Source organism: Mastigoproctus giganteus, chromosome 12, assembly GCF_048544385.1.
Source record: "Mastigoproctus giganteus isolate SK-2022 chromosome 12, ASM4854438v1, whole genome shotgun sequence".
In the NCBI taxonomy this organism is placed as follows: Eukaryota; Metazoa; Arthropoda; class Arachnida; order Uropygi; family Thelyphonidae; genus Mastigoproctus; species Mastigoproctus giganteus.
This window is the reverse complement of record NC_143586.1, coordinates 114021046-114039056: the sequence shown is the minus strand read 5'-3', so window position 1 is coordinate 114039056 and position 18011 is coordinate 114021046. Positions and strand designations below refer to the sequence as shown.

General features: G+C 38.3%; 1 protein-coding gene across 1 annotated transcript in view; it reads right to left on the bottom strand.

The window, feature by feature from the left end:
* LOC150077352 (ATP-dependent RNA helicase A-like) overlaps nucleotides 1-18011 on the bottom strand; it is a 338077-nt gene that overhangs the window by 87549 nt on the left and 232517 nt on the right. The window contains 2 exon segments of the mRNA XM_090386433.1: nucleotides 3130-3203; nucleotides 16862-17071. Of these exon segments, the coding sequence (XP_090242559.1) occupies nucleotides 3130-3203; nucleotides 16862-17071 (284 nt within the window).

Genomic DNA, 18011 nt, shown 5'->3' with positions numbered 1-18011 from the left:
AGATAAACAAGTAACACGTCCGCTTCCGATGGAACACAGTGAGGGGGGAAACACTTGTTTATTAGCCATCAGACACTTAGTGTGCAATTCGCATCTTTTTCAACTATCACATAAAAAAGATCGCGTTAACTGGAAATTTGCATTGTGTAAAGTAAAAAGTAGTATAATTTTTTCTAATAGCAGTAACTGAAAAATGCATTAATCGAACGTGCATTATGCGAAGCCTGGCTGTACTTTTTTTGAACAGCACGCGTAATTATACTGCAGTATTGGAAAATTCACCTGTGTTGACTCAAAGCAGCAGTTTACTCTTGAGGGGAAAGGAGTCCAATAATTCTGATGCATAATGGAAACCCAGCTGTGTTACACCATTTTCTGTGGAAAATGATTTCTGTGATGATGGTTTTTGCCTATGTGAGGACTTTGAAGAATACTTTGTGTAACTCAAAGGGCATCTAACAGAAATAAAAACTAAGTTTTCCCTTTTTTTTTTGTGCCATTGCATATGAATATTGTCCTTAGATAATGGAATTCTTTTTTTGATTGCAATCTTCTCTTTATATGCTAGATCATGTGGCTAACTTTTTCCTTATTTCCAATTTATGCACTAATCTGTAAACTGGATTACTGTAAACAACTGCGTGCTTGCAACAAATGTTATCCCACAAAGTGTGCAGTAGAGTCTTTTAATGGTCGTATTACATTTATTCTTGCGGCACACAACACAAAATTCAATTTATTAAATAAGTTGATAGAAAGTCCAATTTACTGAGCAGACTCTGCTTGTGCATGCCAGTACTTAAAAAAAAAAAAAAAAATCTGCATGATTACACAGAGGGGTTTACAACTAGTTATTTTGACAAGAATAATATCAGTAGTTATATTAAGCAGTAATGTGTGTAAATTATTGCAGTCATTATATTAAGCAGTAATGTGTGTAAATTATTGCAGTCATTATATTAAGCAGCGTGTGTAAATTATTGCAGTCTGGTACTAATCACTCCCACTCGGCTACATCAGACCTATATGGACACTGGCCAGCATCATATGCAACACTGGCCCTAACATGCACTTTTCTTTCTCCGTAGATAAAAGGGTTCAGTGAAGTTGAGCACCAGGAACAGGAACCTTCCTGTTCCTGGTGCTCAACAAATATTTTTTCTGTCTTACAAAATAAGAACTATAGGACTCTGACAACGTTTTAACCATCAATAATTATCAATGAGGTGCTAAATTTGTTCACTAATAGTAACTGAACGTTCCATTGGCTACTAAACTTCTAAGTGCCATAAAATAATTACAACAATAGAAACACGTCTTCCTTCTAAAGCAGCTATTGTTTGTCATTGTGGATGAATTTCTGAACTCTCTCTTCACAAAACTTTTAATTTAAAAAAAAATAATAAATAAATAAATAAAATAAAAAGGACACTGCTTATTCCTGCTGAAGATTATGATTATGATGCATATCTGCCTTCATCACTCCATTCAGCAGACTATATATATATATAAGGGGACTTAATTTCCTTAAAAATTGGCATTAAATGAATGTAGAGGAACATGCCATTTTGGATTTGCAAAATAACATGTCACACAAATAAAATTTTTTTCATTTGACATATCTAGAAATCACAAAAACTCGAAATGCACGATTTATTTCAGTTATTAACTGCATAACAAAAACCCATGTCAAAATTGTACTTGGCATATCTAAATTAGGAAGGGAAAAAATGGAGAAAAGATGCCATTTTACAATTTCTGTGCTAAGTATCATTCTCAGTAAATGCAATTTTCTTATTTAAAAAAAAAAAAAAATCTTAGCCTCACATGGTATGATAAACATTTCACTTTCATTAATTAGTATGATACATAAACAGTGATGAGGTATTGAAACAAATGTGAGTTATTACTATAGGCCGGGGGTGGGCAACCTGCGACTCAAGCTGCATGTGGCTCTTTAAACTTTAGCCCCATTAAGCATAATTTGAAATGGAGTTAGAGAACTTAAAAATCAAGGACACGTGGAGTGCAAGACTAAAATGCCTTAAAACTGAAATTGAAAATTTGGAGGGGCAACAGGCTTCCCTTGCAATTCTACACAAATGGATTGCAATAAATGAGTTGAAAATGCAAGACAAATTGTGTTCGATGCGTGGAGTTGCTTACCGGACACATATATAAATTTGAAAATATCTGCATTTGGACTTCTCTCAGTTTTTGGTTCAACTAATTTCTGCGGGTAAATATTTTTGAACATGAACTATATTAAAAATAAATCAAGGAACCATCTGAACAATGCGAGTCTCTCAGCATGTTTAAAGATGAAAATTACGGCATACTCGCCTGATGTTGAGGCCTGATGTTGAGACCTGATGTTGCTGCTGAACTTCTTGAGACTCGCTCAAGAAGTTCAGCAGCAAACGTCACATGAATTTGTACCTAATTGGATGTTTGTTACGTTTTTTCAGTATTAATAAATAATATTTCGAAATATATATTTTTTAATAAAACATCTTCCCACTCTATTCCATTTCTTAAAAAACCTCCCCCCACCTTCCAGCTTGAGCTGAGGTGCTGCTCTTCGGATTCTCTTTTTTTTTTTTTTTAATTAGATCAAAAATGACTCTTCACTCAAAAAAGGCTACCGACTCCTGATAGAGTGAGTTTATGAAAGGTGCATTCAGACAGACAACAATGGTCACCACATATTGCTCACTGGCATTTTCATATGGTGGCTCAACAATCAATAGCATTTAATCAATTCCTGAAACATTTTGCTGCCAAGTAAGTACACTTTCTTTTAAATGCAAATACATAAAATAAAAACTTTTATATCCATCTTCCCAAGTGGATGTAATAGTTCCATTAAAATAAGGGAGGTTAGGGAACTATTATGTCTAGTTAGCACTGTAAAATAAAAATTCATTCAACAGTGCAATGTTTCAAGAAATAATCACTGCTGGAGAGCATATTGCCATTTCTGAGCACAGTGGTAAAAAAAATACTGTATTTCATAGGAATCAGCAATCATAAGGAAAACTTAAAATTATCATGTTTTGTTGGTAACTAAAGATGCAAACTTGACCTATATTTTAGCCAGAAATTTTGTAACAGGAAATCTCTACTTACTTGCAAGAATCAATAACAAACACAACATCATTAATGGTTATACTAGTTTCTGCAATATTAGTGGACAGTATGATCTGTACAGGAGAAAAAGAAACATTTCATATATAGTTTAAATTCTGATATACCAATATGATTCATTCAATGAATTATTAGAAACTGTTAGCAATATACAATTTGAATATAAAATTTTCTCTTAATAGTAATAGCCTAGATTACAACTTCCAATATTGCTGTTCCATTAAATTGAACACAAATAATTAAAGTTGGAAAGGATCTGAGAGTGCTCAAATGCATAAATCATTCATGAGAACCTTAATGGAACTTTTCAAGATGGATAAATGTTGCTCAAATGAAATACAGTGTCATGGTTTGAGTATAACATTAATTTATTATTTTGTTAGGTAATGAATAACAGGTTATTTCTACTTATCTGTAACCAGTGTTGTATTCTTTACACTAGAACTTGGAAAGTTCGTATGTGGACAGTTTTGTCAGCCCTTAAAATGCATTTCTGGATAGTTCAGTTTGACAGCTGGGAAAATTTAAGAGAAAAAACTGAATTGGTGCCTTCTGCTGGAAGAGTTTGGAGAAAACGCTAAGGAGTGCTCTCTCTCTCTCTCTCTCTCCCCTCCTTCTCCCCCCTTCAATAACAATGGCTATAAGTTGTATAATACAAGTTTTTTTTTTTTTTGTTTGTTTATTTCATGCAGAAAATACACTGCTTTGTTACATCATTTCACTAATTAAAAAAATTGCTAAAATACAGTCTTGAATTTCTCAATGAAATTCCTCCTTACTGATCAATAAAATGCTTTGTTCTGTAATGACAAAAATATAACAATCATAATGGAATTTTTGCTACCTCAGCATTTATAAAAATATAATTTTTCATTGGGAACACTATGTATTCACATGCAGCAATATAGTACTTCCTCAATGAACAAAAGAACAAGTCTTCTCTTGTTTTAAACTCTCCACAAGCCTTGGCTGAAGCCTATGACTAATCACAATCATCCTTCTGATTTAGTCTGCTATGAAAACCAGCTTCCAAAATGGAAGTGAGAGAATTGAAAACTGCCCATAAAATAAATATGCACATAGCATTCTTCAGCATAACTAGGAATAATGACCTAAGTACATAGATGTGAGGCACATTAGGCTGAAGAGCTATGTTCAGATTTTCATATTTTGAAACATTTAAAAGAAACAAATTGCTTTATTCAAGCCAGAAGAAAGGAACATAAACAGACTGACTGAATGAGTCAGGATAATTAATAAACACCTAGAATTATCAGCTTTGTGTTTCAGAAGCTCTTTTTCTTGGAGACAGTGAAACTACTATTCAATTCAGTTTCACTTAAATAATTTTATCAAAATTAACACAAGCTAAATTACTGTTTGATGCATAAACTGAATTGTCTGGTCAACCAAATACTTTTCTCCCATAACTCATGATAAAACTATAGCTGTTTGAAAAGGTAGTATGTGCTCTACTATTGTATTTGATAATTTTACTTTTAGTTTCATTTTGTATCTATTTTATTTTTTTATGCGCGGTAATTTTATTATATATTCTTTTATTTCATAACAATAAGTGCAACTGTAAAATTCATAGAAATGCACCTCTCAACCATGGTCACAAGCATGGAGTACTCAAACATTACATATATTTTAGAGTGCACCCTTTTCTTCCCCTTTATTTTCCAAAGGGGAAGAAAGGGTGCTCTTACCGAGAAAGGCATCCATTCTGTAAATCGGTAGGGTTTGGAGATTAAGCAACCGCAAGAAGATCTGACTGAGGTGTTCAAGGCTTGGAATGGATTGCATAAGCTCAATACTGATGGCATCCTTCCTCTCACTCAGCCTACACATCATTCGGCATAAATTCAAATTGAGGAAGGGCAGTTGCAGAAAGTATGTACACAATTCTACCTACAGCCAGCAGATAGTTAACTGCTGGAATGGGCTTTCATCTGACGCAGTGGAAGTGGGTAGTGTGAATAAATTCGAGGAAGAATTAGACAAACTGTAGAGAGGATGGTGATATGGGAATATATATTTTTTTTTCTCTGGCCAATGCTGTATAAGCTTGCTTTGTTGCATCACTGGCCACCACAAATACCAATCCTACTTAAATTTTATAAATAGGATGGGTTAATGTAATTCTTGGAATATGTTAAAGGGAGAAAAAACAATGTTGGATACAAATACACCATGACAAATTTTTAAAGTATTATCCTGGAAGTCACTAATAATACATTCAAACTATTAGAAAAGTACTGTTTAATAACAAGGATAGACTGGATGACAAGAGAAATGCAAAATTTAATTGAAGAAAAGGAAAAAAAGCATGGAATATTTACAATTATTGCAAGGCACCAAATTTGTCTGGGTATCATCAAAATGAAAAGAGAAATCACTAAGAATGGTGTTAAGGCATTCTCCCAATACAGTGAATACATACAAGAAATAACAGAGTAATTCAGATGTATCTCATAAAAAATTGAAATAGTAGACTCATGAATCCCAGCTAAAATGGTAGAAAAGCTGGTTACTTTGCTTTTTTAAATGATGGTGGGGGGATAAATAGGAATCTGCTTGCTACAAAATAAGTGAAATATTAATCTCTGAGAAGCATCTATTAATACTACTACTTTAACTTGTACATACATTTCTATTATAGTTAGAATATGGAGCAGCAAGTGAGTCCATCAAATTATTAATGTTAATGAGCTCATCATTCGAATCTGGGATGCTTTCACTATTAAACGAAAACATCCCAGATTTGCTAATAATCCCAGTTATCAACCATTAATTTATTCAAATTTATAAAGGAGAATCTAAGGAAATGACAGGATGTATTCTATTCTTCACTACAAATCACATCATTGGTTAAGGATATTACAAAGGACCACTTCAACAGTTCACAGAGAGGTTTTGTATGACCAAACTGTTCTGGCAAAGTCATAAAAACTCGGGATGCAAGAAACATTTTTCACATTACATAGGACTACTTATGCTAATCAGAGGAAGAGAACTATGCTATGAAGGAATATAAGGATAGAGTGGTGAATGAGTTAACAGTCTGTGTGGGTACAGGTAGAGCTGATACTTGGTTCTGCATGTGGGCATGGGAAGAGGCTGCATTGTGACACTCTTTCAATGAGACATGATTGTCGGCATAAGGTTGGGTGTTGTGGCCACCTCCAAAATCCCGCATGTAGGAAATTGTGTTGAATGAACAGTGTGAGAGATGCCTGATGGTTCAACAAGTACAATGGCCAGCTTGGCATATCCTCTTTACTTCACACTACAGAAGGTGTCTTGTGTCACAAACACATCTGACTTGAAGGTGCTGTCAGAGATTTCTTTTGTATCATGCTGATTGAAGGATGTGTGAGTGGCTAGAGGCCCCATTTGATGATGATGCTGATACAGACAATACAAGCTAGGCGTGGCAGTGGTGTTCTGACCTAGTTCTTTTGATATGCACAACATAGAACATTTGATGGAGGGTGAACTGATCATGCTATTGCATAATGCATTAGGCAAGATGGACTGGAGCAGCACTAATATCATCTAATTCATAAAGGAGAATATAAGGAAATTATGCTATCGCATAATCACTTCCAAATGCATACCCAAACCTCGACATTTCTAATGTTCCCAATGTCTTCTAGCAGGTTAATGGATCAAAGGCGAGTGAGAATGGTTTGCTGAACACTGAAGACTGCCTTCAAGACAAGCCGGAAGGATTGAGTACCACTGGTACTCAATTCCTCCAGCTTGCACACCATCAAATCCAAAAGGGGATAAGGTCAGAAACGTAGCTCCCACTTTCCAGTGTGGACAGTTATGGAATGCATTTCAGATAGTGGGGCAATCTGTATCATCATGCACGAGCCCCGCTTGTAAAACACTGTCGCGATATGTGCAAGCCCAGGGAGGCCTGACCCCAGGTGTAGGTGGTCCTATTTCAGTGATCACAGACATACATAGATTACTATTCTAATGACCAAATCAGGGGTTCACAACTGGGCAACATTGGCAAAAATTGGGTGTTTTTTTTTTGGGGGGGGGGGGGGTAATCAGTGGTATTAGTTTATGGACCTCCAAAGTGCAACCATACCAGATGACATCCTATTCCTTAATATTTAATTTCTCTCATTGGGTTTTCTTTTCCACTGAAACAACTAATTTTTAACACATACTCACTAATATAATATAGGTATATTATATTAGTGAGTGAGAAATATTGATAAAAGGAAGACAGTGGGTAAGATTTAATTCAACCACCTTTTCGTGGTCATTAAATGCCCAATGCTTTCAGATTGATTGATTGATTGATTTAGGTTTTATTGGCGCATTAGCATCTAAGGCTATAATGCGCCAAGACTAGGTAATATATAAAAATTTATTCTCTCAGTGACCTAAGTAGTTAGGCCACCATGTCCAGATATATAATAAAAGAAATAACAATAACGTAAAAATTTTAAATACGAGTAAAAACCTTTATTGATTTAAAAACACTAAAAACAGCAGACACATTGTCATTGTCAGATAAAATCTGATTGAGTGTATACGGCTCAGTCAGATGGTTAAAAGCGGTAAAACGGATATTGCTAAAATCTGGACAGTCAATTAAAAGGTGTCTTAAGGATAAAATTGTGCCACAGGACACACACATAGGAGGGTCATCAGCCCTCAGCAAAAACAAATGAGTTAAATGACTGTGGGTCCGGGCAAGAACAACTTCCTCCTTACGATTCCTGCGCAGACTAGACTGCCACGGTTCAATTACAGGCTTTATACGATATAATTTATTCGCAGTCTGGCTATTCCACGAATCCTGCCATTGGGAATGTATCTTTTGGTGTATTATTTGCCTGTAGTCTGTATAGGGGACTGACAGGCAGCAGTTATTATTGGGAATTGCTGATTTGGCTGCGGCGTCAGCCAAATCATTTCCCCTAATCCCAATGTGGCTGGGAATCCAGCAGAACCAGATATCATATTCACGTCCAAGGAGGAAGTGAATCTTCTGCTGAATACTAGACAGAACTGGATGAGGATTATACCTCACAGATATTAAAGCCTGTAACACACTGAGAGAATTGGAATATAAAATGAACCGTTGGTATTGGCATTCACTAATGTGATCCAAAGCTAACTCTATAGCATGCAGCTCTGCAGTAAATATACTGCATTCAGAGGGAATCTGCTCCGATGTAGTGCTGTCTGTAAAGACAGCAGCAGATCCCACATATGATTCCGACTTCGAACCGTCTGTGTAAACTGGCGCGAAGTCAGAACGTTCAGCTCGGTGTGCTGAATAAAGCTGCAGGTAGACAGACGATGGAGTGTCTGACTTTCGCCAATTTCTAAGGGACGAGTCACATGTTGGAACATGAGCATACCAGGGTGGAAGGGGTTGCTTTGGTGTTTGGGCAACCTTGTCTACCTTAATACTAAGTTCTTTGAGTAGCTCTTGGAGACGAATACCAAAAGGACGATTGGCAGTCTTACGGGTGTTGTACAAATTTTCCCATCGTGGCTCAAAAACGAATGGCCACGTAGGATGGTCTGGCAGGGATTTCAGTTTTAAGGCATACTTTAGAGACAACTGCTTACGTTGAAGTGATAACGGTGGTTTGTTTGCTTCGACGTATAAGCTCTGGACAGGAGATGTTCGAAATGCTCCAATAGCGATACGGAGAGCCTGATGATGGACAGGATCCAGCCATCGAAGTACACTGTCTCTGGCCAAATTGTATACCAGGGACCTGTAATCTAGTCTGGATCGTAAGTCTGGAAGTGCACGATAGATGCGTAGTAGGGTGCATCGATCCGCACCCCAAGATGTTGAGGAAAGAGAGCGCAGAATATTCAGCCCTCTTGTGCACTTTGTGCGGAGTTGACGGATATGTTCCAGAAAAGTCAGCTTTTTATCGAATACGAGTCCCAAGAATTTTGTGTCCGCTGCTACTGGAATTGCATTTTGTCCGAGCTTTAATTCAGGTTCAGGATGAAGATTACGCTTACGACAAAAGTGTATGCAAATGGTCTTCTCCGGCGAGAACCTGAAGCCATTAGCAAGAGCCCAGGAGTTGAGGCGATCAATAGCTTTCTGCAGTTGTCTTTCAATAACCCTCATGTTGCATGACTGACAAAATATGCTAAAGTCATCAACATAGAGGGCACTGTTTACAGTTGGAGGAAGTTGTTCTGTGATGGAATTTACTTTGATGGCAAAAAGCGTGACACTTAATACTGATCCTTGCGGTACACTCCCTCCTCTTGGCTAAAGAAACGAGAGAGTGAGGATCCCACACGAACTTGGAAAGATCGATTGGCTAAAAAGTTTTTAATAAAAATGGGGAGTTGCCCCCTAAGGCCAAGGCTATGCAGATCTTTTAAGATGCCAAATCTCCAAGTTGTGTCATACGCTTTCTTCATGTCAAAGAACACCAACACCAAGTGTTCGTGTTTTAGGAAAGCATCCCGGATGGATGTTTCCAGTCTAATAAGATGGTCCAAAGTGGACCGGTTCCTTCGGAAGCCGCACTGGATGTTGGAGAGAAGGTCATTTGATTCTAAGTACCATATTAAACGAGAATTAACCATTCTCTCCAGGATTTTGCACAGACAGCTAGTCAGAGCAATAGGACGATAATTGGTGGTGACTTTTGGATCCTTTCCTGGCTTAGGAATGGATCCAAAAGTCAGGAATCGTTCTTGCCTTTCCTGGCTTAGGAAAGGCAAGAACGATTGCCTTTCGCCAGGAGTCCGGAAACTACCCTTCAATAAAGATTCTGTTATACAGAAGGAGCAGACAATCCATAGATTTTGGTGAAAGATGTTTAATCATTTCATAATGGATGCCATCTGGTCCAACAGCACTTGCTTTGAAAAGAGTGAGGGCTCTTTTCAGTTCTTCTATAGTGAATGCCCCGTTATAGGGATAGAGGCCCTTGGACTTAAAATTAGGTGCTTGATTTTCCAATTTATGTTTCAGGACCAGGAACTCTGGGGAATACGAGGATGTTGCGGAGATGTTAGAGAATGTTTCCCCAAGAGCATTGGCTATTGCAGTTGGGTCTGCAATAGTGCATCCGTTATAATCTAGGATTGAAGAAGGGTGGGATGTATATTTTCCCTTCATTTTCCGGATTTTATCCCAGACTACCTTAGAGTTACTAGACTGGTTAATAGATGATGTAAAACAGATCCATGATTCCTTTTGACTCTGACGACGGATGTACCGTGCTTTGGCTCGTGCACGTTTGAAGGCTATAAGGTTGTTCGTGGTAGGATATCGGCGAAATATCCCCCACGCTTTGTTTTAAGCCTTTTTTGCTGTTGTGCATTGTAAATTCCACCAAGGTTTGGGAAATGGTGGAAACCGGGCAGATGTTTTTGGGACAGCATTAGCAGCTGCTTGGACAATGATTTCTGTGATGTACTGTACTGCGTCATTTATAGGCTCCCGACTGACTGTACTGAGGTCAAAATTTGCCTGATGTTGGAAGGCTTTCCAGTCAGCCTGATCAAACTTCCACCATGGTAACCTAAAAGGAAGACATGGGCTCCCACTGTGTAACAAAGTTATCACGGGGAAGTGATCACTTCGTATGGATTCTCCGCCACTTCCCAAGTGAGTGAAGGGAGTAGAGAAGGGGAGCAGATAGAGAGATCAATGGCAGAAAAAGTACGGGTAGGCACGTGGAAGAAGGTGTTTGTTCCAGTATTTAGAAGGGAAAGGTCATTGTCATTGAGCATACGCTCTATGACTCGTCCCCTTCCGTTGATGTTAGCACTACCCCACAGGGTGTTATGTCCATTCATATCCCTGAGAAGTAAGTAAGGGGGAGGCAACTGCGTTACAAGATCAAGGTCTTCCTGGGGGATATCAGTCCCAGGTGGCAAATAAAGAGAGCAAACTGTTAATATAAATCCCACCGAAAAGCGAATTGCAACAGCTTCCATGCTAGTTGTAATTAGCAAGGGCTGAACTGGGGTCTGATTGCCGACGAGGATAGCCACTCCTCCATGAGCAGAGCCATCCGCAATTCTATCCTTTCGAAAAATTGTGATATTGTGCATGGTGGGATCGTCATTTGCCTTTAGATATGTCTCCTGCAAGCAAAACCAAACTGGCTCGTGATTTTGCAGGAGGGCCTTGATGTCATCAATATTTCGCCGGAATCCACGACAATTCCATTGTAGGAATTTAGCCATTATTTTGGCTTGGTGGGTCCATCAGGCGGCTTCCGAGGTGCTGAGGGCTTACTTTTATCAGTCTTGGGTTTATCTTTTTTGGGGAAGAATGGACGCTGTCCCGTGTCCATTTCTTCCTCCGCAAAGAGTTCCAAGACGGAATCTTCGGGTACCTCCTTCTGCTCGACATCCATGTTTTCTTGGGTTCTGGGGGGGGGGGGGGGGGGGACTTCCCCTTTCTTATTCTTTTCTTTCATAATTTCCTTTGTTGCTTGTGGAGCATTAGGGGGTACTGATATAGGAGTGGCAGCTGATTGGTTCTTCTGTGCAGGTTTTTGAGAACTTAAAAGATAACGCGCGATGGGAGTGAAAGACTCTTTTGGAGGAATGGTCATGTCCGTCTGAGTTCCGACGGAACATCTCCCTGCTACCTTCTGGGCGTAGGTAGGTTTGGTGATATTCAGGGGTTTTACCGATTTCCTTGCCTCCTGGTATGATATATTTAGCTCTGCCTTCAGCCATTGAATTTCTTTTTCTTCTATCCACCTCTGGCATGCTCGTGAGTAGGCCAGGTGTTCGCCTTCACAGTTAATACAGGTGGGTTTTGCGGCTGAACATGCTGTTGTTTCGTGGTCCTTTGCACTGCATCGAGCGCATGCAAGGACTCCACGGCAGGCCATTTGAGAGTGTCCATACTTCTGGCATTTAAAACACCGAAATGGGTTCGGAACGTATGGACGCACTGAACAATTGATGTATCCAGCTTTAATCTCATCAGGAATTTTAGGAGAGTTAAAAGTCAGGATAATGCTCCTGGTTTTAACAAGTTTTCCATCCCTTCGCGCAGTAATTTTTTTGACGGCAATAACTCCCTGTGGTTTTAATTCGGAGCAGATTTCCTCCTCGGTTACGTTGAGAAGGTCCCACTCCGAAATGACACCTCTCGATGAATTGAGTGTTCTGTGTGGTGTCACTGTTCTAGGGATTCCTCTGATTGATGTTGTTCGGAGTAGATGTTCAGATTGCCTGTCATTTTTATTTTCAATTAAAAGGTCTCCAGAACGAAGCCTCTTAACTGATTTGGGTGAAACCCGTCTAACCCTTTTTGAATAAAAAAGGGCTATTTGCAGTATCTGTATTCACAGTTTTGCGTATTCGCGGTCGCTGATTTAATAAAAAATGAAACCTAAAAAAAAAATGTGAATTTTAAATCGCTGTGAACATTTTTCGCCATAAAAAACATGGACGTGGCTAAAATCATCTTTCCCGGTCAAAACAGCGCTCAGTGGGTGGGGGGAAGAGGGATGACAAAATCGCGAGCGTGGATGTAGAGTGTATTAACGTTAGAAAGTGACTTTCTAACGTTAATGGGTGTTTCATTGGTAGAATGCATGATTAAGAACCTTGGGACAGGCCCTGATGGTAATTCCGTTCGCTGCCTCTTTTTAGCAATAATGCTATCTGTCTCCTTTTCATTGATTTCAGATAGGGACCGGGTTGGGGTTCCTGAAGAAGTCAGTTTATCAGGATTCATGGAGTTTTTTAAATTGTTCAGTGCCCGGGCTCCCCACCCACCACGGAGCCCAAAGGGACGCCACTACCCGGCAGGCAATAAATGCGCTCGGGAGTGGAACGCCAGGGCTACCCAAACACTATACCCACACCGCCGCCAGCCTGAATCCTTTCCCTCGGACCATGAGGATAGGGGCGTGGCATTGACACGGTTGACCCTCGCAGGCTAGCCTACTAGCCGATTGATCCTAGCCGGGCCTTCCAGGACCACCCGTCTTGTCGAAGCAGGGGCCAAAGTGGTGTATTGAAGCTGGGCCCCCTCAACCACCAGGATCCCCCTTTCCGAATTTCCACGAGTCGCAGTGCACAGCAAACGCGCCGGATTCCATTGATGTAAGCCTGGAACCTGGGCTGTGGGCGTTGGATCCCAGTGATGCTAGTCTGGAAGTCCAGCAGCGTCACTGGGAGGTTTCCTCACCATGTACAGGTGCCCACGTCGAGGGGCCAATGCTTTCAGAGGTAATGTCTCCACAATCCTTGATGTTTGTGCATTTCCGACAGCGGAGACCTTGACGGCAGCATGGTGGGCATGGTTTAATTTTTCTTTTATTTCATTGGTGAATACATGAGGCATGGATGGGATGAGGAAATGTTTCAGTCTATTGTTTCTACTTTCTAAGAAACAATTAGTATTGGCTTATTGTTTCCTTGTGGAAGTTGTTTATTTTTGTAAGTGACCTGGGCTATGAGAATTAAATGGAAACAGTTTACATTTTATTATTTAATTTTTTGTAGTTATTCAACCCATTATCAATCATGTCAGGTGCTGAAAAGAAGTGTCGACAGTATCTGGATCTAGCCTGTGGTTTTACTGAAAGCCCATGTGTCTTTTGTGTAATAGTTCTTTTCCAAATGAGGCTATGAAACCATCAAGACTTTTAGATCACTTAAAAAGGAAACATCCTGATAAAGTTAGTAAAAATATCAAATATTTTAAATTTTTAAAACAGAATTTTGAGCAAAATAACACTCTGACTTCCTTATTAGTTGAAGCATATGATGCAAGAAAGCAAGGTTATAACAGCATCAGCAAAAAAAAAAAAAAAAAAAACCATCTGATCACTCCAAATGTTTGTCTAGTTCAGCCATCAACTTCCACAACAGATGGAAGTCTGTTCCAGCAATCACCTACCTGTTGGCTAAAGGCAGACTTCTGCACATCTATTCTACAACTGTCTTTCCTCAATTTGAATCTATGCCCCCTCAGGTTCTTAATCTGGGCAAAAGGAATTATCCCATCAGCATTGAGCATGCTCGAACCATTCAAGGCCTTATACACATCAAATGGGTCACCTCGCAGGTGCCTAGTCTCCAGATGCTGCAACTTGCAGATCTTAAGCCTTTCTTCATAAGTACACCCCTTTGTTCCTCTCAACAATCTTGTTGCCCTTCTCTGTACTCGTTCTAGCAATTCTACATCATTCCTAAAATGAAGACTCCAGACCTATATACAGTAAAGGTATGGCCTGACCACTGCCTTATACAAAGGGATGATCACCTCCTTGTTTCTGCTAGCAAAATTCCTATATAACATTGACAAAACTCCATGACCTGCTCTGGCAGCCCGTCTGCACTGCTCAGACAACTGTATATCTGACTGCACAATTACTCCCAGGTCTTTTCATTCTCCACCTCCCTGAGTGTAGTACCGCACAGCTGGTACATTTCTCTTGGGTTACTGCTACGCCTATGCAGTAGTTTGCATTTATCAATGTTAAACTTCAGTTGCCACTTCTCAGCCCATCTGCCTAACATTTTTAGATCCTGTTGCAGTAGCATACTGTCTTTACTGTCATTAACAACCCTGCCAACCTTTATATTATCTGCAAACTTGGACAAGAAGCCTAATACATCTTCATCAATATCGTTGATAAATGCACAAAACAACAATGGGCCTAGCACCAACCCCCGAGGGGGGAAACATTAATAACATTAGTCCACGTACAGCAGTGTCCACTGATTGACACACTGTCTTCTCCTGTTCAACCATCCCTTTATCCATTGCAGCAACTTTCCCTTAATGCCATACCACTCCAATTTGTACAGCAATCTTGGCTCGCCCCATCTTTTGACACCTCAAAACCTGGCACTGTATTTTCGATCTGGCATTTTTTTCTAATACAGAGCATCTAGTCAATGTTTAAAATTTACTGCATTGAATAGAGCCACCTTCATCAATAATATTTTCCAACACATCTCAAAATATCTCTGCAGCTACAGAATTGGCACTGGTGACTTCAACGTTGTGGAAACCAGAGCGATGCTTGAACCTATTAAACCACCCGTTGCTTGCCACGAACTTGGTTGGGGTTCACCGTACTTATCCTTAATATCTTTATAAATACTTGTTGCTTTTGCTTGAATGGTCATTAGACTCAGGGGCACTCGCTTCTGAATCTGATTTTCCATCCATATTATTAACAGCTGTTCCATCCTCAATATAGCACCTGAATGCTGTTTTGTGATCCCTGTTGACCCTTTGACATTTTCTTTTATACGCACACTGTCTTTTAAAATAGTTGAAGCAGCGAGCCCTAATTCCCTTGCAATAGATGACAAACTTTGTCCTGCTTCTTACTTCTTAATCATTTTCATCTTCATTTCTAAATCAATTTTGTTTCGTTTCCTGGCAATACCACCGCTTGCACTTTTCATTGGCTACTTTCTCTTCATCATTGTAATACGTAAATAGGAATGAAGAGAAGTTTCTGAAAATTTGTTTTTTATATGATCGAAGATTTCAGTGAAAAGGAACACATTTCGCCATAATACAGTAACGTAAAAACCCACAGAATTCCAGTTATCGAGATTATCACAAATGCAATAAGATAGAGTTTACTACCCATTTATAATTAGTTGCACTAACAGAAAAGTCCAATAAAACGGAAAGTGCAAATTATTTTTATTGTTTTATGGTCATGACCTCCAGAAACGTGCTTTATAAAACATCACAAAGGCATTAAAAATTGATTCTTATAATAATTGGGAACGTATGATAAAATGAAAGGGTGGTGCAATTTCCATTATAAATATGAACTTTTAGAGAGATAAATAGCTTAGTAATATAGTGAAATTTTCAACTTCCAAGGACTTGGAACGAATTTAAAAAAAAAAAAAAAAAAAAAAAAACCCTATGTGTTATTGGGTTTTACAATATCACACTACTATATTTTCACGATACTTCCATTTATTCCTACGGGATGCAAAATTAAAAACATCATTTCCACAATGTTTTTAAGTTTGAACCGGCCGGCAAAAACTTACGCAAGTCGGGGAGTTATTGTAGCTAGAAAACATTATAGATCGACTAGGCACTCCTCAAATAATCATAATAGATGGCAATAGTAAAGAACGGAATTCCACAATAACTATCACAAAGTATCACTCCTTAAAAACGGTTTGTGTAAAACTTCAATTTACTAAACAGAAACCAGAAGGCACCACGATTACTGGATAATACTGGACTAAATGGGAAGAGTTGGCAGGTTAGTAGTAGTAGTCAAAGTATGCTCTGATAGAGTAATTATAAACAGAATATTGTGAAAGTTTTTGAAATTCTAAACTCTTTTACAACTTCACAGTATATTATATCACTACAGCTAACTTCCCCTTGACATGCATTACAGCACAGATTACAACTGGGACTTGTCAATGTGGGAAAGAACCCAAATGTTTTCACTCATCAGGTTCTTAGAACTGAATTTATATTTTTAACATTGAGGAGAAAGAATATGTGACACAGCTACCTTCTACTTGAGAAGATGTCTAAAACCGGAATGACTTTTAGGGACTTGGGAAGTCACATTCTTCAATAAATAAAGAACAGAATAGTAAGCAGAAATATGATGTGAGTGGCAAGTTTACTTTGTAAAAGCCATATTTCCTCCTTGGATATTATCCCTATAATAGATGTAGCATTTAATAGATACATTTTTCACTTTACCTTAGTAACGTTGGATGGAACAGGTTCAAAAACTTTATGCTGTTCCTCTCTAGGAATTTGGGAATGTAGAGGTAAAATGCAATATTCAGGAGTACCAAATACAGGATGCTGCTGCAAATGTCTCATCAGAGCAAATATAAGATTCCAACCTGGCAGAAATATTAAGACTGCACCCGGCTCTTGCAGTGTCTTTATGTAAGATAATAATGCCTGAAAAAATAAATTAATTAAAAGTAAATAATAATCTTCAATAAAATGCAATTAATATATTTACAATACATTATTCAACTGAACAAAACAAATTTGAGGTGTATACTTAAGCAGCAACAATTTTTATAGAATATGAATTGGATTTCACTGAAATACAATTCATATTCTATAACCATAAAATTAAATAGATTTTTACAACTATTCTTTGTAAAATTCTAGTAAAAACTTGGTTCTTTAATGCAAAAAATCCCCTTTGCTACTTTAGTAAAATGGGTGAGGATTATTTATCAAATATTCTGAGTAATTCAGAATAATTATAAATTATTTACATTTTTATTATTAGATAAGGCCTGACGTAGCCCAGTGGTCAGGAGCGAGAGTGCATAGCACGCGTTCCTTGAGTGGACCGGGGTTCAAGCCCGTGACTACTAAATACGATAAATATTTGTATTGACGATTTATTGTAAACTCTACTGACTTGGTTGTCGTGCCGGAGTATAAACAGAAAAATTTATTTTATTTTCTTAGTTATATTTTTTTAGAATCACATTTAAAAAATATAAGAATTAGAAATGATGCAATGAGAAATAATACTTAACGTAGAGACATTTCCCTTAGAAGGGAAATGTTCTTTTTACACCTTAGAACAGCCTTTTACACTTTTTTTTTTAAATGTGAAAACATCTTTGGCGGAACCTACTAAATTTTTCATACTGAAATCAATTGGTAACAAAAATGACGCCACTTCCTAGGTGACTAATGATGCAACTCAGTCCTCAACAGTGATTCAACTGAGTAAGTAGCGAGCATGAGCATAAAATGCTACATTGTTCATAACTTTGTGGTTCTGGCTGTTCGATTTCAAAAATTTAAACGGTTTTATTTTCTTTCATTGCCTACTATCGAATTGTGAGAAGTATTGAAAATACAATCCTAAGTG